At 39.7% G+C, this 22,507-nt stretch overlaps 1 protein-coding gene across 1 annotated transcript in view; it reads left to right on the forward strand.

The window, feature by feature from the left end:
• Nucleotides 1–9,901, forward strand: part of shisa7b (shisa family member 7) — a 25,617-nt gene extending 15,716 nt beyond the window's left edge. The window contains exons 7-8 of the mRNA XM_037693463.1: nt 5,924–6,305; nt 9,313–9,901. Coding sequence (XP_037549391.1) covers nt 5,924–6,305; nt 9,313–9,769 — 839 coding nt within the window. The 3' untranslated portion in view covers nt 9,770–9,901. The remainder of the gene's footprint in view (nt 1–5,923; nt 6,306–9,312) is intronic.
• The last annotated feature ends 12,606 nt before the right edge of the window (nt 9,902–22,507 follow it).

The following is a 22,507-nucleotide window of genomic DNA, read 5'->3' on the forward strand; positions in this document are numbered from 1 at the left end:
GAAGTCCAGATGACATGATTCAACCTTTTTTGTTGTTATATACCTGGATGACTGAGAAAACAAACTTTGTGTTTTTGAAACCATTAGTGAAAAGGCCAGACTTCAGGGGTATCTGAGGCAGGCTTGAAACACAAGAGTCAGGGTGGCTTCTGGGTAATACCAGATGGCTAGGCCTCAGACTGACGAAGCCTCTTGGATGAGGGGCGAAACGTTCCTTTTTAACAAAAAAAACGAAGTCCAGATGACATGATTCAACCTTTTTTGTTGTTATATACCTGGATGACTGAGAAAACAAACTTTGTGCTCGTGAGTAATATTAAAGTTGACAATCGAAAAAACACCAAAGAGCAATTCCGTGGAAGTTGATCCATGAAGTCGCAAGGGACTGCTGCATTTTCATAAACCCAACATTTAAAAAACTATAAAGCAGAATTTAAACATTTTTACCAAATACTTTTCCATCAAAATAAGTTTACCGCTCTGTTGCATTATTTCTTTTTCTAACATTTTGTTAGCATTTTAGGGGCGTGGTGGTGCAGAGGTTAGAGAAGGTGGGCCTGTGATTGGAAGGTTGCTGGTTCAACTCCCCGTACCAACAACATCAAAATGTTGGTGGGAAAAGTGACACCACACCTGCCTCCACGCTCATTTGCTCCACTCTGGGCTCTTGAGCGAGCAGCTTATTAAATGGCCGTTATTAGTTGTTATCATCCTCAAATGTAGCGGTGAGACTGTCCTGCCTAGTGGGTTTAAAGGTACATTATTATCGTTGATAATAGGCAGCGCTGCATGGGGGTAAACCAGGAAGTGTTTTTTTTTTTTTTCAGCTTATGTAACCGTTTTCCTAAACATAACTTTACACCTGACCCAGAGGACCAACCCTAAACGTTACCTTTGTGCCTAAACCTAACCAAGACCCTAAACCTAACCACCAGGCCCTTTATTCTGAAGCTAACCATGTGAGCCTATTATGAGCACTAACAATGCTAACAACGCTAACAATGTACCTTTAAAGCTACTAGGAGGTACAGGAGGGGCAGTCTGAACGCTACATATGGGGATGATAACAACTAATAACGGCCATTTAATGGCTGATAACATTCCTTGAGCAAGGCCCTCATCCAGCATCTGGGCGCTCTAGATGGCAGCTCTGTGCTCCACACAGAGGGCAGTGGTAGCTCGGTGGTCTGTGGTTGTGTCAGGAAGGGCATCCGGTGTTAAAACAAATATCAAGTCTTCGTGCGAGTTAGTTCACTGTGGCGACCCCCGAAGAAGGGAGCAGCCGAAAGAAGAAGAAAAAAGTTTGTTAGCATTTTGTTTTGAAACAATCAGCTGCTGTAGCTTTAAAATTTAAATATTTTAGATTTCCAGATGCTCCAAAGTTTAGATAAATATTTTGCCTGATAATGCATTAATTTTTCTGGTTTGCAGGCAGGTCAACTACAACAAAACTGACGTGTTATTTTGCACAGAATGTGTTTTATGTGTAAGCTAACCTCGTCATGTGCTGTTACAGTCAAATGTTCTGCTAACAGGCATGGGGATCCCCGTTCTCTGTTGTCTGGGAAATTTATCTTTTTTATAATTCCTAAAAATAATTTTTCAATTGGATTTTCTAAACCCCAGCACAAATCTTCCCTGTGCTCACCCAGAATTAAACTTGCTGTTTCTGGATAAGACCGAAGTTATTTCCTATGAAGACATTCAGTGGAAGTAAACGTGACAGCTAAAATTATAATTATCCCATTCTGTGCCCTCTTTAAAGTGCAGTGAAAGCACATCTTCCATAAATATTCTCTTATTATTTTGTACATGAATGAAATGATTAAAGTGGTGTGGAGTTTGGATATGATTCAGCTGAGTTTCTGTGTAAAAATGGCTTAAGGCTAAAGAACTGGAGGAAGATTTATGAGATGGATGCCAGGAGGAAATAATTCAGAAGCAAGGAAGTGACAGATTCTGAATTTAGAGAGATAAAGAACAGCATGAGGATGGAGACATGTGGAAGAGACAAGGATAGAAATAAAAAAAACATGAATGAGTGTAAATTAAATAAAACAATTGGTAGATCAGAAGAAGTAAATGAGAAGATGAAGGAGGGATGGAGAAGTGGAGATTGAGTGAACGATTGTGAGAACGACAGGGGTTTATCAGTCGGTCTGCAGAGGCCTGGCTGCTTCTGGTGAGGAGGAAGATTTCAGAGGCGGTGGCTCTTTCTATCTGCCCCGTGATGGCCGGGGACTGCAGGGGGAGGGGAGTCGCTCTGCAGATGAATGATGGATGGTTACGACATGGGAGCTGCTCCTTCTGATTCTCCGTGCAGGAAGCATGACTCTACATGGGTCCAATAATGTAAACACACGGACCAGATGAGGCTGTTCATGACAACAGTTTAATTAAACGGAAAAGGAGAAACAGTCCTGCAGTTGTGTAAAAAGGGAAAGGTTTTCACTTTTTTTAACCTCAGTTAGACGAATCTACCCCAAACAGCTGTAGAATACTTCTTCTTTTTTTTTTAACTGTTATATTTTATTGTTGCTAAATATAAAATAATGGAATTCTGAGCGTATGTCAAATGGTGCTGTTTGAGAACATTTTTCCAGATGTATCGAAGAGTAATTCTAAAATGTGGACAAACAAAACACTTACCATATTTTTCGGCCTATAAGTCGCAGTTTCTTGCATAATTTGCATGCCTTGCGACTTATATGGTGAAGCGATGTATTTGTTATTTTTCCATGTTTATAAATCAATTTTTGGCTGAGATATAACCGTTTTCATTCATTCTGATTGAAAATATTGAACACTACCATTTTCAGCTATTAGATGGCACTCGAGTAGTACGGCATGCCGGTGTGTCATATAATAGGTAAAAGTGGCTATTAATGACACAATCGGCTTGCCGTAAACTTCCACCTTCTTCCAGCTCGCCTGGAGCAACCATCAAATCGGCTTCAATTCGCTGCACCACCCCGACGAAATGCAGCTGATTTGACCATTGAACTGCATTTATTAAGTAAAAGTTCAACAGAGACCGTTACTATAAAGTCGTGCAAACAAATAATTGTTTTAGGTGCTTATCTTTTCAAATTTCGAAGAAATGCACAACGTTCCTTCCTGATTTCCTCCCTCAGAGCACGCTGCCGGAGCACCGAGACAGTGAATACTTTTGAAATGCAGCTGATAATAGATGTCTTGTATACTGCAAAGCAATGTATTTATGGATTTTTCCACTTTATTAGACATATTTGGACTGATGTGACTTATAGGGTGGTGCAACATGTATGGCGTAAAATACGGTAGTTGAATCCCCCAAAATCCAGATGGAAGCTTGAGTCACATGAATGGCCTACATAGAACTGGCTGGAGTATGAATAGGTAAACAAAAGTGGTGAAATCGGACAAGCGAAGATGTTTTGACGATAATCTAAGACAGACATATTCAGTAGTACCTTGAGTTTTTTTAAAGTTTTTTTATTTTATTTTTTAAATTGGTGGACCCCCAAGCACCAGCTCGCAGATCCCAGTTTGAGAACCATTGGTTTAGGTGATCCATGTTGCCTGAAGCCTGTTGAAGCCAGTGATTGTCCTGAAAAGACCCCGTGCAGTAAAGCAGCTTCGCCCACAGACAGGGCAGTAATATCACTAAAACACGCCGCACATCTGCTCAGGATTTCTGAGAGTGATAAATTTGAGATCAGAAATTTTGTGAGCACAGGAGAAGGTCAAACTCCAGAGCTGGATGTTTGCACGAGCAGCATTGAATCTGAGCGCAGACACAGTTTTGAGGTGAAGCAGAGTGTTTGTGCACATGGATTTAGAGTGGTTTTTTTTTTTTTTTTTAATAATACAATATTTGAGCGAAACCAAAAACTTTGATTGGAATTTGGAAAATATGCATGTAATTAAAAATAGCAATACGGTTTAATGCAGTGCTTCCCAACCCTAGTCCTCGAGGAACACCACCCTGCATGTTTTAATTGTTCCCCTGTATTGGACACACCTGATTTTAATAAATGGGTGTTTAACAGTCTTCTGCAGAACATGATGAAGTAATTAATTCACTGAATCTGCTGTGTTGGATCAGGGAAACAACTAAAATGTCCATGCTGGTGTTCCTCAAGGACTAGGGTTGGGATCCACTGGTTTAATAGACGTTTGTAACTGAATAAAACATCTGCTTCTTGTTTGTTGATGGATGGTTTTTGGATGATCCCGTTATTCTAGATGTTAAACCATCCTTTAAAATGGAGACTGGAATCCTCCACAATACATTTTATTCCCTCTTGAATCTTTCAGTAAGACAACGTGCAGACGTGTGCATTGTGCAAATTAATAAGTCTGTGCTGACACATCTGCAAAATGACAGTTTTATATCCAAACAAACTCATTATCACACCAATTTAAAGTACTGCTTTAAAAGTTCATTATTATTTTTTAGTTTTCATGCCAGATTTGATGACGCACCCCTTCAAAATAAATGTAAAATATTGTCAGTGTGACCCAGAGAGAGAAAGAAAAAATGGCCTCACGGCAGCCATTGTATGAAACCTGCAGCTTTTGATGTGATTCCCTGCAGAAACGCCAATGATAATGGTTTCTTTGTCTGAAGCCGGCAGGCAGGCAGAGACCTCGAGCTAATTTAGCCTTACTGGAGGGGAGCAAACAGTGAGAGGGTGAGGGAGGACAGGGTGAGGATATGAGAGAAGATGAAGAAAACAAGGGGAAATGGAGGCAGGAAGAAAATCTTACGAGCCGATGAAAAGAGGGAAATGAAGAGAGGATGGAGGAAAATGGAGGCGAAAGAACAAACGGAAAGAGAGGAGGAGAAACGAGAGACACAAGGGGAGGAAGAGGTTGCATGGTGGCTCGGTAAAGGTCATGTTCAAATTGGCTCTCAGGGAGCTGCTTCCATGGAAATGCTTTGATGATTAAAGTGGTTTCAGGCTATGGAGCAGAAACGCTGTTTTACTATTAATGAATCACTTTGAACGTTGTCCTCGTCATAACGTTCTTCTCTCTTTCTTTTGTTTTTCCATCTCCCTGTATTATCTCATCCGATCTTTTTCATTTTATATTGTTCGTTCTCTTTTTAATGGGGTATGCCTCATGCATTATACAGCTCTGGAGTTTGCATGATTCATTCTTAACTTTTTTTTTTTTTAATTTCCCCTCAGCTCGGTCATTTGCACTTCACCTTTTATTTTGTACTTTTAGTAGCTCTCGCCTTTTCATCTCTTTTTTTAAACTTATGTTTCTCTCCTTAGCATTTCTCTTCCTTCTTTGCCCTCTTTTACATTTTCTTATTTCAACTCATGCCTCTTGTTTTCTTATTTTTCTTGGTCTCTTAACGTAGCTTTCTGTATTAAAAAATCTTTTATCCATCATGGTGGATCTATCACATTCTCAACAAGTTTTAAATGCAAAGCTCAAGTATTTTTCATGCATCGACGAATTCCTAAAATATTTAGCTGTGGTTATTGAACATGAAGCATTTTGCTCCTTTTTTTGGTCCCTCGAGCAAAAAGGAGGAATAGAAAATACTCTCCGTCCGTCTGCATGTTGTGAGCATAATAACCTGAAAAATAAGTCAGGTACTGACTTCCATTTAAGTTTGTGACTACAAGATCCCTTTCAAAAATTGGGTTGCCATGTCAAAATCCAAGATGGCTGCCTACATATTCGTTAACCTTGTGAGCTGGATCACTTGAGAAGTTAGCAACATGCTGACTTTATTTTTAGTGTGTTGCTGCATCTAGGCATAAGAAAGGCCTCTATCTACAATTGGGTTGCCACCTTAAAATCCAAGATGGCCTCCAACTTTTGTATTATTTTAAAGTTCATCAGTTAAAACAGCTGGTCCATGTACAATAGCCCTGTTTACATATTGCCTTTTTTCATCTTTTTATTTTTAATGAATCAGAGAAAGAACTTGATGAGTACTCCGGCTACTACACCTCCAAACGCCGCTCCAACAACGCTCCACCTTCGTTCTATTCCTCGCAGCACCACCTCCCCTGGGGAGGCGACTACACGCTGGGATCCAGGGGGACTCTGCCTCTGCATGGGTCCCGACCGCACCTCCACATGCCCCCGTCCACCCCAAACCCTTACCCTCTGCCCTCCCAGACGCCATACACCAACTCCACCTTCGACAGGCCGCCGCGACGAGTCCGCTCCCAAGACCAGCTGCTGGCTTTCGGGGAGGGCAACACCCTGTCCCGCCTGTCCAAGAACCAGCAGCACCAGTACTACAAAGTCATGATGAGCACCAGCAGGGGCCCCACATCGCAGACACTCCGCAGGTGAGTACAGGGATGAGACGAAGCAGAATCTCATATAGGATGATAAATGAAAACGGCTCATGTGACTGCAGAGGACTCAGAAATTATTAGATTCCATCAAGAAAGTACAAAATCAAAAACAGACACACATTTATAAATATCAAATGTAAGACAGCTTTATTAAAGTTTAGAGAATAAGACAAGGTTGTTAAAGAAATATGACCTACAAGTTTTGTTCAGATCAATCCCAAAACTCTATTTTTTTTATTTACTTTTTTTAAATAAAAAGTTCAAATGTAATGCTGACCTAAGTCTAAGAATTGTTGCAAACAAGACTGTGAGACAATGTGCACACAATTTATCTGAGCTCAGAACTTTGGGGTGAAATTAAATATTAAAACGTTAATAATGTTAATAAAAAAAGACCCATAAGTTACATGGTGATGTATTTCAAATTGTGCATCTGAAGACATCGTTAAGACAAATATCAACACCTAAAAATTAATTTATATTCACTTAAATATACAAAAATATATATATATTAATAATAAATTTTAAAAAATCAACCAAGCGACAGGGTGCTGGAGAACCCTCATGTCCCGGAGAGACGCATGCAGCCAGGTATGTCATGGGTCTGTGGAGGGAGTGGAAGATGATGTCCCTGTCTGTGTTGTCTCTGGAAGACATCAAAGATTTATACATCATTAGATTTATGACAGCAGGGTTTCTGCTTTTTGGGACCGGCAGATACCTATATTATCGGCTATTAAGGAAGACGTCTAGCAAAGGCCATGGCAAAGCTTCCTACCTTATGTGAAGGATTAATATGCGCTTCGAGCTTTCACACTCAGCTGATTTACGAGCGATTTATGAGAATCGTAGGCCACTTGCGGCTTCTGGAACTTGCCAGCATGTTGGAATGGATCTTGGAGAAGGCTAGCAAGCACGGACCAGTGGAAGGCCCACAAATCTGGCCATTTTGGATCATTGAGGGTACCAGCAGAACTCAAGGCTGATGTGAAAAACAGTCTGCCTGCACAAAAACAACAGTGGCTTATCTGAATCTGGCCTCCACATTCGGCCTTGAATAGGCCAACTTATCAAATTGCTCCTGGGGATGTGTAAACTAAGAAGGCTCTGCTCTATCCACCTCTGAGAACTTCGGTGAATGCTTATCAGAGCTGTACTGGCTGACACTTTAACATCTTATCAGGACTATGGTACTATCTGGAAGTGTTTCATGGCAAAATCTCACCGTCTTGTCGTCAAATGCATATGTGCTTGCTGGTAGATTTTTTTGATGTCTTAAACTGTGTCCCGACAAGGACAAGGTATGAAGAGACCAGTTTTTAATACCCACTATCCTCATGGTCTTTCCCCTTTTCTTATCTAAAGAATAAGGGTCTGCGCTAGCACCTGCAGCCACGTACACTTGGCCCATCTTTCAGACGACTGTACTGTAGTGTTGTGTTCAAGACCACCTAACCCGAGACCAAGTCAAGACCAAGACTTTTAGGGTCCGAGACCAAGACCTCAAATAAAATAAATAAAATATAAAATTTTATTATAAAATATTTTTATAAAAGTTACATACTGCAACTTTAAGTTTGCTTTTGAATGAATATATCAGCTTTTGTCAGGATCTGCCGTCAGGAGTGTTGAACCCAAGATGACAAGGAGGCTCGAGGTAAAAAGATCAAAATATTTATTCTCAAAAAAAAAAAAAATAAAATAAAAATCAAAAGGCTGACAGGGAAGCCACTTACTGGTACTGAGAACAGATCAGAGCAGACATGACGGGAAGCAAACCAAGACACCATTGAAGGACAATCTGGAGACAAAGACAAGAAGCAGAGGAACTGAATATATACACAGACACTGATTGGGACAACGACAGACACCTGCAGTGATTAACATGAGACACAGGTGAGACAGAGGCTGAACACAAGGAGGAAAAACAGAGCTGAACAGGAAACGTGAGGAAACAGACAGAGACGGGACAAAAACCCTACAGCTTTTATAAATTTTCAAAGCTACATAGCAAAGAAATCAGACATTCAGTGGCCTAACTGATGATATGGCAGACACCTTCTCCTGCGCCCAGACAATCACTTCTCATTTTCTTGGAGTGACCAGTATTCCCAGATAGAGTTGAGGTTTTCCAGCCCAAAAAATCTGTTAAAAACCGTCCTATCAGACAAAAATGTGCCCAATCAATATATTGTTACAGAATATTTACTACTTGAACATGAACACACATCAGTACGAGCCAAGATAATTTAACAATATATGGCAAAACGCAACAATCCAACAAAAATCTTCCCAGAGTTCCCAGAATGAAAACCGCCCAATTGGCAGTAAACCGCCCAGTCTGGCCACACTGGGAGTGACACGTGTGAGTGAAAGTGGGTGAGCGTGACAGCTGTAACAAAAAATTTATTTAGCAATAAGTCACATTATCGCTTGAATTTGAACCAGTACATTTTGCATCCAATAAAAACAAAGATGTTAACAAATAAACTGGACAAGATTCTGGCATTTCATTGATATTTACAAAGTTGTGGTCTTGACTGGTCTTGAAATAAAATCCTGAGTCCTCATTGTCCAAGACCGAGACAAGACCGAGACCATCAAAATTGGTCTTGAGACCGATCTCAAGACCAAGACCGGTCTCAAGTACTACAACACTTCTGTACGGAATATAATCTCACTGAACGTCACTGTGCAATGATAATAAAGCTTATTCTGATTCTGATATACACTTTTCTTTATTTAGAAAGATCTAGTTCTGCCTTAAAATCAATGCGTCAAAACAATTGATTTTTAAATTAGTGTTGTGGGATTTCTGAGAATTCAAATTAGCCTTCAGTTTCCTTCAGGAAACATCTAATATTGTTTTACTAAAACTGCATTTAGCCAAACTTTGTCAATAAAGTTGTAAATCAGAGCTGAACGTTATCTTCAGCTCACTGCTTTATTACAGTATATAAAGAATTATAACGTGAGATGATGACATTTGTGGTTCCAGGTCCCACGAGCGGCTCCTGGTCTCTCCTGATCGTCTGGAGGACCGGCTGATGACGATGGGTCTGCCTGTGGGAGTAGCCGAAAGAGGTGCAGGAAGTGGGATGTTTCCCACCATGGGCCAGCTCAGTCACCACCAGAAGGCCCAGTCACAGCAGAACATCTGCGCCACGCCATCCATGGACCGTCACCACATGATCAAGATGAACTCCCACCCAACGTCGGGCCACGACCACGAGCGCAGCTCCGCTGTCATGCCCGGGATGGGGATGCACAGCGGCTGGGACCCCCACGGGGGCCACGGCGGAGGGGGAGTGGGCACCATCGGAGGCCACCCCAACGCCCGGCGAATGGCTTTTGCCAGCAAACGGCAGAACACCATCGAACAGCTGCATTTCATCCCTGGAGGAGGAGGAGGGCAGGGACTGCGGACTGGGAGTAAGAATGAGGTGACGGTGTGAGAGGATGATGAAGAGACCGGTAAGGGTAAATAAGATGACAGGATTAGTTGGTGAATAAAGTGGAGATGACGAGGAAAATGCAAAGAAACGAGGAAGAGTTTTATCTGGCTGTCCCTTCTTTAAAAAAAAAAAAGAAATGGATACACCTCATTGTGAATGACATTTATTTCATAGTGAGTAAAGCCAATTGATTCTCTTCTTGTAACTTTACGTATTAAAAAAGAGAATATTCAGCCATTCTTTGTGAAGGGAAGAAAAAAAATCCCTCATGAAAGAGCAAAAAATAAAAACAAGCAGTTGAAAGGCTGCTGGGTATTGGCTGTGACTTTTATTGAAGGATCTTTGCTGAGTTGTTGAATCGTCCCTGAGTTTTATTACGCTGTCCTCTGAGTCCTCGAGTGCTCCGACAGAGATTCATCTTTGAATCCACTGTGGATGATGAAGAGCGCCGAGGCAGAGATAGACGGGTTTGCTTGTTCGTGTATTTATAAAAGTATTTAAAAACCAAACAAGGAACTTTTTGTATGGAACTGATGATATTAGCATCTCTGAGCCCTGTGGGATTTTGTGTCTACCTAGTTGAAAACCTATTTATCCTTAGCCCGGGCAGTTCGTAACTGGTCATTGCTTTCTGTAGTTGTGATTAGCCCATCAAAGAAAAACGGCTGAAACACTCAAGCTAACATCCAATTGGTGGCTTTATGGCTTCATTAACCTGAGAATAAAATAAGAAATTAAATACTTAGGAATAATAGAGAACTTTTAACTCATCCAGCTGCCATAACGGCTCAGTCGCAACAGCTTTTAGCGTAAAATCAAGAAATTTAGAACAAACTGTCATCAGTTTCATCTCCTTTAGGATTTATCAACGCACTAAAAACTGCTGGGTTAAAAACAACCTACCGTATTTTCCGCCGTACACGTCGTACCGCCGTATAAGTTGCATGAGTCCAAAAATGTCTAATAAAGTGAAAAAAAAAAAACATAAATAAGTCGCATCTATTATGCGTCACTGGTGACGCGTCGCGTTTGTCACGCATCACCGCTAACAACCCGGAAATATGGGCCTGTGTTGTGCCAAAAATCAATTGGCTGCCAAATGGAGGCCGCGGGAGTATGCATGGGAGGACTTTAACAAGAATTTAACAAGATTAACTTACAAACAATTATTTGTTTGCTCATAATTATAGCAAAGGTGTGTCTCAGTTGAACTTTTCCTTCATAAATGCACTTTGACGGTCAAATCAGCTGCATTTCAAAAGCCAATTCGTGGAAGAGGGAGCGAGTAGAGACACAACTCGCTGTGCATTTCTTCGAAATTTAACAAGATAACCACCTAAAAACAATTATTTGTTTGCTCGAAATTATAGTAAAGGCGTATCTCAGTTGATCTTTTCCTTAATAAATGCACGTCAATGGTCAAATTAGCTGCATTTCACCGGGGCGGTGCAGCGAAATGAAGCTGATTTGATGGTTGCTCCAGGCATGATCCCAGAGCTGGACGAAGGGGGCAAGTTATGGCAAGCCAATTGTGTCATTAATAGCCAGTTTTACCTATTACATGACACAATGGCATGCCATACTACTCGAGTGCCATCTAGTGGCTGAAAATAGTAGTGTTAAATATTTTCAATGTCAGAATGAATGAAACGGTCATATCTCAGCCAAAAATTTGTTTATAAATAAATATGGGAAAAATATAAATCATTCGGTGTATAAGTCACAGGGCATGCAAATTATGCAAAAAGGTGCGACATACAGGCCGAAAAATATGGTGATTTGAGAGCCGTCACTGGGTCAAATTTGGACTGAGCCAAACCTGTGTAGTTTTAATGCTCAGCTGTGTTGGGTTATTAGCTTGACACAGCGTAATAAGAAAAAAGATGAACATAAAAACTAGATTGTTAGATTATCATAACTTGGGTTCAGTTAGGTTTGATTTGGTCATCTTGTGGCCTAAAATGGTGGACTGTTTGAATGACAGCTCATCTCCAACCCAACCACTGGTTCAAACCTTTTGACTCAATATGTGGTCAAACCATTTCAACCTATGACCCAACAAACAACCCCAGCAGTTTTTAATGTGAATGTAGTCCTATTTTGTCCCCATGTGACTGAGTCTTGAAAGCAACATTCAGTATATAGTATAAATATATACACATTTTGCAAACTTTTAGCCTTGTACAGTGGATTCTAGTGAGTGTATGTCATCTATAAAACATAAGTAGTGAGAAAATTTAGAATTTTACTTCTCATTTAGAGAATCCGATATGTGAACAAACATCCCACTGCAACGTTTTCCACTTTTCATTGGGATTTTGTACAGCCGAGGGCTTCTTTTTGCAGCGTACCAACATTGCAGCAAACCCCTCTTCTATATGTCGACGACGCCGCACTCTACCTGCAAGTTCAGCTGCTCGCCTTTTGTATTCAAAGAGGGGGAGCAGACGGGTTCAGGGGCGGGGGGTAACAATGAACACTTCACACCAAGGGCTAAACAGATTTATCTTTCTGTGTATGTGCTATAAACAATGTCGGCTTCTTATTTTCATTTCTTCTGTCTGTCCGGAGGCATGCGCGTGCATATTTTCACTGATTTCTTGAGAAAATATAAACATGCAAAGAGTAATTTATTTTTTATGTAACATGTAAGAACACCATTATGTTGAATATTGTTGTGGGATAATTGCTGACCATAATGATGTCCCGTCTGTTTTTTTTTTTTTTTTGGCAGTAAGGTGGACTTGCTGGGTTGGGCTTTATTGAGACCTTGTTCTGAGTGATTATCATAAAGTATTCTGCCAGTCATTTGTTGTGTTTTAATTAACGTGTTGACAATTTATATATGAAGAAAACCCTCAACGAAACAGTGATCGCTCCCTTCATCTTCTCTTTGTTTGCATTTACTCAAACGTGTATTTATTTTTTTAAATCTTTGTGAATTTTATTGAATATTTTCAATTATTTAACAAAAATATATTGTGGACTTATATGTAAAAAAAAGAAGAAAAAAAAGAATAACAAAACCTTTTTACTCATGAGAACAAAAAAAAGCTGATGCAATCATAAACGACGAACCGCATGAAGATGTCAGAAGCCAGTGTTAGTGATGTCATACTGCTGACTTATGATGTCACGGCGAGTATTTGTCTAAATGTCCATGCGTCTGTTCTGATTTCTGTGCCCGTGTGTTTAGCTTTGTCGTAGGAATGCTTTACCTCACTTTGACCAAAACTAAATCGTGCTTTTGACACACAAATAAGAGATTTAGACCCGTCACTCGCTCATATCAGCCTGTAAGAAACTTTTACAGACCTGTCCTTGTTTTTATTTTTTCTTTCTTTCATTCACAGCTTCATTCATTTAGCTGCATTCATCAAAGCAAGGACTTCTAAATGTTCATAAAAGTTGTTCCAGGCTTATATTTCTGGTAGGAGAGGGGAAGTAAAACAGCTGAGAGGGTTCTTTTTATTGCATGTTTCATGAGCTTGTGCGTCTGTAGTTTGACAGATTTAGATTTTAAAGCAGCTTCTTCCTTTGTGCTCAGTTTTGACAGATTCTTGAGGGCACAGAAGTAACTGTGTAGTTGCAGAAGGTGATTTAAGTGATTCTTCTTAAAAGCAGCAGGTGTTGCTGATCTGTTTTGGCTTCGCTTTGGCTTTTTATTAAAAGAGCTGAAGCAGAATAAGGGTGAAAATGTAAAAGGCATAAAGTTCAATTGTGTTTTTGACGTCTCGCTCATTTCCTCATACCTTTAGAGGTCGTTTACTGTTGTGATCCATGTTAATTGCTCCCCCGATGAAACTGTGTGCCTGTATTTATGTGTGAGTGTGTTAACCACTGGGGGAGGCATGGGCATATTTGTATTCTCAAAGCTACTCTGCATACCTCAAAATTGTATGATAAAGTATTTATAACATTCCCTTATATGTCTATTTCCAAGAATATCCCAACAAAGGTCTCACGTATGTGCATCCCTTTTGTTATTGGTGATCAATTCTTGCATTTGTAGAAACCATACTGTTTCAATGATAATAACAATAAAAAAAATCCTACTTAACGATGTTTTTCTGTTGTAAATCAGCGCACCTTGTCTTTTTCAGATAAAAAAAACAACTGTTTAGTATGAAAAACAAATGTGACACTTTTATTACTGTTGTAGAAAAATATTCTCGCTCATCTAGTTACTCTAAAAGAAACACTCGATGGCAGGAGAAGATTTTTAACAAGTCTTGCAAGGTCAGATTTTTAGGACAGGTTATCATTAGAGGATTTTTGGCTAAGGTTTCTGAATGTTTTTAACTACTATGGCTGAGAACATTAACTGTCCATGAACCATATGTTTGAGTTAGCAGAGAGAGCTGGATGAGTAGCTGATTTGAGGCTGCAGACACGCAGCTGTTGCTTCAAGGTCGCCTCCGAGTGTGTGAGCTTGACTGAACTGATAAGTGTATAAAAACAAGCTGCACACCGCCCATGGCAGAGTCTCATGACTGGTGTGCATGTACTTCCTGTATATCTGTGCAACCTGGACTGAAAATCTGTCCTTGCAAGTAAAAGTCTTCTGATGTCGAGTGTGGCACCTTTGAGTAAGTCAGATAAATAGAGGATATTTTTATTCCAACAGTTCCATAAATATATAAGGCCAGTCAGAAGAATCTGCCCTGAGCCGCCTTCTCAGCTCGCTTTTTTACCCTTATCAGTTCAGCCGAGTTCACAGAACTTCTTGTCCTTGGAGCCAGCTGCATGCTGCAGCCTCACCCAGTTCCTCACCCCGCTCTCTCTGCTAACCCAAACATGTGGTTCATGGGCAGAGTTCACATTCTCAGCCATATAATAAAAACATAACCTTTGACCAAAATTTTCTCAACATTTACTGTTTATCCATCTATCCATTATCGTTACCCGCTTCTTGTTTTTCGGGTCACAGGAATCACTGGTGCCCGTGTCCAGCTATCACTGTGTGAGAGGCGGGGGACACCCTGGACAGGTCGCAAGTCCATCAGAGTCTAAGTCAGAGGTTAGATTTAGAGTCAGAGCTTTTTTATTTATCATTCCACCACATGTGGTACACGTGGTGGAACAAAATTGTGTACACAGGGTCCCAGTAACACCAAACAGTAAAATGTAAAAGAAAAACAGTAATACGATCTAAGATATGAACTAATCCTTATCACAGGAACACATAGAGACAAACAAACTCTCTCTCTCTCTCTCTCTCTCTCTCTCTCTCTCTCTCTCTCTCTCACACACACACACCTAGGGACAATTTAGAGTCACCAATCAGCCTAACATGCATGTTTTTTGTCTGTGGGAGGAAACTGGAGTACCCAAAGAAAACCCATGCATGCACGGAAAGAACATGCAGAAAGGTCCTGGGCCGGGATTTGAACTGGCGACCTTTTCGCTGAGAGGCAACTTCAATACCACAACTTAGCCTTACTGTTTACCATTTATTTTTAATATATATTTTTTTATGTTATCTTCTAAATTCTTGCAGACCGATCTTTTTCCAACTTCCTAAATCAACATGCTCATGACCCAAGAAGCCGCTAAAGATAATGGATGGATAGATCAATATGGTTACAGTAATATCACGTTGCACATGTTAAAGCTTTGCTAAAATATTGGGAAAAGTGAGGCATTGAGGTCAAGTCTTGACCTTAAAGTCTTCTGGTTCCCACTATTTGAATACATTTCCCAGAATATAAAACCAACATCTACACAGACTGAATCTTAAAAAAGGTGTAACCATAGGAATATAAACTGTTGCTTTTAAACTGTTTCATCACTTTAACTTTACACTTTAGATGTTGGGTAGGAATAAATCTAATAACATGCATTTATTACATGTAGCTCTTGTCTCTCAGCCACGGCAATAATAAGTAAATTGTATTCGGTTACAATTTAGTAAAATAAAAATAAAAAATACTGGTTTGGGTCACAGAGCAAAAACTAAAAGTCTCTTTGCCTTTTAAGTAAATTAATAAAATAAATGTGCAATTGTTAAACCTGCAGCTTGTTTTGAAAAATATCTTCTTTTTTTATACACATAAAATACAGTATAACAGATAAAAATATCTGAATGCATGTGTGACATGTGTGGTACAACACCACATACCTCAAGCTGAAACACGTAAGCCAATCTGACAAGTTTCTTCAACATGACACGAATGTCATGTTTTCAAACCATCATCTGTGCAGAGTCACAGGAAAATGGTGCCCACCATGGACGGGTCATCAGTCCATCAGGGCAACAGAAAGACGAATGAGACAGACAAGAACTCACTCTCAACAATCACAAAGAGTGACAAATTAGAGTTACTGTTTCACCTAACTGGCATGTTTTTAGTCTGTGGGAGAAAACCTACACGAACATGTTCCATACCGAACGTATCATCTTGTTTTTTCAATCAAATTTTTGAGCACACATAATGTAGTTTATAGAAAACAGTAGTCCCTTTTTTCTGACTTATGCTTGTAAAACACACTGACACAATTTATTTTTCATATTTGCTCGTGGGGCAATAAGTTTTCCATCTCATTACAAAACGTGCCCCCTACTGTTCATTATGAGGAGAAGCATTTTATTTCATGTGGATGACTATGACTCCATTGAACACAAGCTGATTTTTGCAGGTTATCAGTGTTGCTGTAGTTTTAATATCATTAAATATAAATGGCAAAACTGCCTAAGTTAGTCTTTCCTATTGCTGAACTTTAATTTTTAATAATTTGAAGAAAAACAAAGTTATTTTGTTCCTTATTTTGATCATCGAGGGATTTAGTTTGAATATTCAATGCAGATAGGGACAAATTGTAAACAGAAATTAAGTGCATCCCAAATCTTCACTTCAAATCTTTATATTCAAATACACAGAATTAAACAAAATAAAATTATTACCAGTTTAAACAACATGCTGACCAACTCTGATAGTCCAAACAATTAAGAATTTAATGTTACATAAAGTGCATTTAAATTGATTATTGGTTTCATACGTATTGTCCACTAATACTAATACTAATGAGTAACTACATCTTTCACGTGCATATTACAACTGACTGAGTTGTGATTTAAATGTTTGCCTTCAATAAATACAAAACAAGTGGTTTCAGATATTCCTTTTATTTCAACATCGTTGATCACAAATTTAATTGTTGAGTTTAACCTCCGCCCCCAAAAAATACAAAAGATGTAAGGGGTATAGCAATCAGCAATTTACTTATTTAGTTTGTTATTCCTCGTAAGTAAGTAATTTTCACACAAAAATACATGTGTGTAATATGCAAACATCTGTATTGTTGCAAATACAATTTATGCACCAAATAAACTACAGTGGGCCCAGTTCTGAACCATGAAGAACCCCAAAGGAAATAGCTGCGAGTTTGTACAATTATTTGAACAAACTGCTCTCATACATTAACACATTTACACCATATGAAATTTTGACGCTCAATAAAATAAAATATTTTCTTGTTACAGACTGTTTGCCTACACAAAGTCTGCTGCAACAGAATGAACACGAGCGCACAAAATAAAACGGACATGTAATTAAACCGCAACAATCAAGCGCACGAACAGGACACGCGCACTGAAACACACTTTGCAATGTTATGCAGCGGAAAGACATCTTTATTACCCAATTAACATTTTTACACTCTCCGTGTGAGAACACACACACGCGCGGGCACAACGCGCGTCCACGCGCACACACACGCGCAGTGTATTTATTCATGAGCATCATCCTGTGCGCTGTGCAGCTGGGGCCTCAGGGGTGGCTCTGAAACACCGGCCGGACGGAGCAACCTGTCCCGGGCTCTACCCGGAACCATTGTGCGGACAGGAAACGACCATTTTACCGCTAGCTGCACCGGAGGAGCCGCCGTCTGCTGAGGAGGGGGGACGCTTACAGCTGAAGCGGGGCGCAAAGCAGGCAGCTGGGGGTAAAACACGAAGAAAACCCAACAAAAGGCTACGTGTTGCAGAAGAGCAGCCGGTCGAGCTGCAGGACTTCGGACAATGGACGTGCGGGACAGCGGAGAGCGGCTGGAGTGAAAAGCAGCCCTCCCGGGCCCTGGAGATCCGGGGCCTTCCGCCGTGTTTTTTCATGGATGGAGGAAAAAGGCCCCGCTGACAGGCAGCAGGGACCCTGCTTTCAGAGCAAACCACCACCCTCATGTTGTCACACTTTTACCGTCGCGGTTGTGAGCGGGGTTGTTTGGACCCACACGTCGTTTGCTGCGAGGTAAACAAAAACAAAAACAAAAGCAGCTTCCAGCAGGACTCCTGTTGGCTAATTTATTAGCCGCTAAGCTAACGGCTAAGCTAGCGTCGGGCTAGGAAACCGAGTCATCCTTTTTAGGTTTGAAACGTTTTGATAGTCGCATTTTAACGTTGTTCTGAATTCATTATTTTATTTCGCAACGCGTTTTAGGTTGTAAATTATTTGAAGCGGTTTTGAGAGTTCGCGTTTAGCTGTGATTGACAGATGCTGCCTGTGTCTTGTGGTGTATTTATTCGATGATCTGCTTTGTTTTTGTTTTTTAAAGATTGTCGAGCTGAGAGATTGTTTGCGGACAAAGTGGAGCATTAACCCTTCTGCCCTGCACCTTCAGCCCTGCAGGAGTTTCCGACGTGTGCACCAGCTGGTAAAATGCACACAACACGCATGTAAACAGTCACATCAGTCGTTGCAAGTTGTTTTTATTTTTTATTTTGCAAAATAACTGGTTCTACTTCTGCAGCTCAGCCGAGTTGAAAACATTAAAATGAGATGCACACTTCTCTGCAGCTTCCCCTGCTTTTTAAAAAAACAATTATTAAGCAACATGGCTTTAAATAGGGACGAGAACACAACTTGTTTACACAATAAATATTGTAATTCAACAGTTTTATACACTGAACAAAAATATTCATGTACACACAATAGACCTGTTCCTCTCAAATGTTCATAGAGGTGTGTACTTAGTGAGCACTTCTTTGCCAAGATAATCCAGCCACCTCACAGGTGTGGCATATCCAGATGCTGATTAGACGGCATGACTATTGCACAGGTCTGCTTTAGGCTGACCACAAACAAGACTACTCTAAAATGTGCAGATGTTGCAAGTTTTGAGGAAGCGTGCAATTGACGTGCTGTCTGCAGGAATGGCCATGTTCTAATAATTTGGCAGTCCCTTCAGCTGGCCTCACACCCGCGGACCCTGTGTAACCACACCAGCCCCTGTGTTCGTTCATAACATACGCTTGCCCATACCATAACCCCACCGCCACCATGGGCCACTCGATTCACAACGTTGACACCAGCAAACCGCTCACCCACGCAACGCCATCTGCCCTGTACTGTGAGAACGGGATTCTTCTGTAAAGAGAGCACCTCTCCAATATGCCATCGAATGTGAGCATTTGCTCACTCAAGTCGGTTCCGACGATGTCTGACAGTTTGTGCACTTTTTTTTTTTTGGTTATGCAAACCGATTGTTGCAGCAGCTGTCCAGGTGGCTGGTCTCAAATGATCTTGGGAGGTGAAGATGCTGGTGTGGTTACACGTGGTCTGTGGTTGTGAGGCCGGTTGGATGTACTGCCAAATTCTCTGAAACTCTTTTTTTGGAAATGGCTTGAATGGAAAAATTAACATTCAATTCATGAGCAACATCTCTGGTGGACGTTCGCCACGCCCAACTGCAAGCTCCCTCAAAACTTACATCTGTGGCATTGCGCTGTGATAAAACTGCACATTTCAGAGTGGCCTTTTATTGTGGTCAGCCTAAGGTACACGTGCAATAATCATGCCGGCTCATCAGCATCTTGATATGCCGAACCTGTGAGGTGGCTGGATTATCACAGCAAAGGAGAAGTGCTCACTAACACACATTTGCACAAATCTGTGAACAAGATTTCTGAGAAAAGGCCCATTGTGTACATACAGTCTTAAATCTTTGAGTTCAGCTCATGACAATACATACACATTATTATTATTATTATTATTATTATTATTATTATTATGAAAAATGGGAACAAAAACAAAAGTGTTGCGTTTATATTTTTGTTTAGTATAGATGCTTAAGGTGCATTAAAATCTCTGGACCATGCAGCATAATGTATCTACTTCTTTAGTACATTTCATTTGGCATTAAGTTTTTAATTTTATTTTTAGTTTCCTCCGCTAGTGATGGTGAATTTAAGAGAGATGACAAACCATTGGTAGCCGTCAGCTTTACATCCTTTGCTTCCAATAGTTCTCAACTCTTCAACTGCACTGAATTCTCATAATAAACATGAAAATGTTCCTTGGTGTCACGTTTTATCCGTTTGTAATACTTGCAAGAATAGTGCCAAAAGTGTTTTCCGTATTGGGCAGTTCAACATGTAAATGATGTACTGGTACATGTGATTTGTGAGCAATACGAAATGTAATCATAATCTATCAAAGTAACTTTTAAATATCCTAATGCTTCAGATCAGAATTGACTATAATTAGCAGTCGCCTTTTTAATAAAGCAGGTTTATAATTTTGAAATTAATTCAACGTGTTCAGATGTTAGTAGGAATTGTATGTTTCAAAAAGGCAGTTTTCAAGGTTAGCTTCATAAAATCCATTTTATTTATTTAGAAACCGCTCATGTAACGTCACCATCCGTCAAAATCACCACCTTTCAGTTTGGCTTCAAAATCCAACTAAATAGAGACAACAGTCCCCCGTCTATAGCTCCTTTTTTTTATTTCATCCACTTCTGTCTTCGCTCTGGAGCTGTTCGCTAAAGTGATCCGGAGCTAACCAGAGTTTAGGAAACAAACCAATGCAAATTTTTTTTTTTTTTTTTTGCAGTGATACGGTACATCGCATTCAGCAGATCTCACGTTTCACACTCAGTTAAAAAAAAACTGGCTATTTAAAAATACTGGAATCATCTTCAGAAGCAGGGTGGACTAATACATTTTTCAATAGGTGGTTCATTAACTGTCAGCTCTAAAACACACTAGAGACCTGTTAATAGCTGCTGGCTGTGTACATTTTTAATTTTCCTCCGAGCCAGAGAGGTAGCTTGAAAATCTAGAGTTGATGATTACAAAACAAAAGTGTCTTTAAATCTTTTGTCTGCATCCTGATAGGTTATTTATGAAGACGGGAGCTGATGCAGTAAGGGCAAATATTGAAACATAAATTTCTTATTTATCAACTGAGCCATTTATCTATAATGAACATGTTTTGTGATGACCTTGACCTGATGCATTAAATATTTATGCTGGCTGATTTTCACCATCATCAACTCGATTAGTCATATTTGGTGCAAGCAAGAGAACGGGTTTGTCAAAATCACATTCGAGTCTGACTGAGAACCTGCAATGAACTTGTGAAAAATGCACACACGATCACATGAAATAAAGAAGTGACATGCTCTTTATTTAAGTATACAAATAGTATTTTTAAATATATCAAGCACTGCTGGATGTTTAATTGGTTTTAGTGCTTTTACAGGAATTGCACAAGCTTACAAATATCAATAAACCTGAAACTGCACACATGTAAGACAAATATCCTTAAATTTTGGGCAAATCTCTACTGAACAGGAACGTCTTATTTCTTTGAATAATAAAATAGGTTATCTGCTGTTACACTTATCATGGTACCGTTTTTACTTTAGGTTTTATGACGGTATTTTGTTGTGATGAAGACTGACGGCAGGTCTTATTATGTGCTGACTCTAGCACGAAGTTTATGCTGCATGTTCAGAAATTTATCAGATGCAAAATCATTGTGTTGACGCAATGCAAAGCTTTACCCAAACGCAGATGAGACGGCACATATGAGGACGTTTGACCTCTTTGTCTTTTGTCTCGTTGGAAAAAAAAAAACTGAGGGAACTTGCATTTTCTTTTGTCACAAATTAGATGTTGTTTGGAACATCTTCAAAGGTCAGGTGATGTAATGCAAAAAAAAAAAAAGAGTATTTTCTCTGATTAATAATATCACTTAAGTTAGTTTTGTGGATTTTGAATCTGAAATAATTTAAAGCTGTGGTTGTTTTTTGTATTTTATTTTAGAAAACCCGTTTTCTATCAAGCTGCAAATACACTTTACATAAAAAAAATGGCTCTGCAATCAACTGCAAAAATAACAAGTGTTGGATTTGTCATTATTAATGAAGGCTTTTGTCCTTTAACTGGTTAAATGCATTGATTTGTTTCTGCATTTATATTGACCTATTGTACTGAAACATTTTCAACGTCATTGGTTGTAAAATCTTTGCCACCGAGACAGAAAACCAGAAATAGTTTTGTGTAAATTTTGGAGTTTATATTGTCTTTTTGCATTGTATCATAAAACGGACATTTTGTTATTAGCGTCGTCCTTTTTAATAATTAAATCCAGCGGTTAGTGGTGTTTGTTGGTGGCAGTCAGGTTACACAAAGATTTAAACGGGCGTGATGAAACATTTATTGCATCAGTCACTTTTTTCCTTCATTTAACACAAACAGTGGCGTTTTTAAAGTGAGTATCCCACGTGTTGTAGGTCGTGTGCTATCCAACCCAGTCAGAATCTGTTGTTTTTGTTTGGTATATGCTGCCTAAAGCAACCCTGACCTATTAGGATCTAAACACAGAATTTTCAGAGGTGCTCTAAAGCTTTATTTGCATAAACTAGCTCTATAAGCACCATTACCAGAACTGAGAACATTAGACGCAAAGAGCAACTATAGCTTCTCTTTACTGCTCTGAAGTTTTTGTTTATCTG

This window comes from Nematolebias whitei, chromosome 19 (assembly GCF_014905685.2).
Source record: "Nematolebias whitei isolate Nwh7 chromosome 19, NemWhi1, whole genome shotgun sequence".
Lineage (NCBI taxonomy): Eukaryota > Metazoa > Chordata > Actinopteri > Cyprinodontiformes > Rivulidae > Nematolebias > Nematolebias whitei.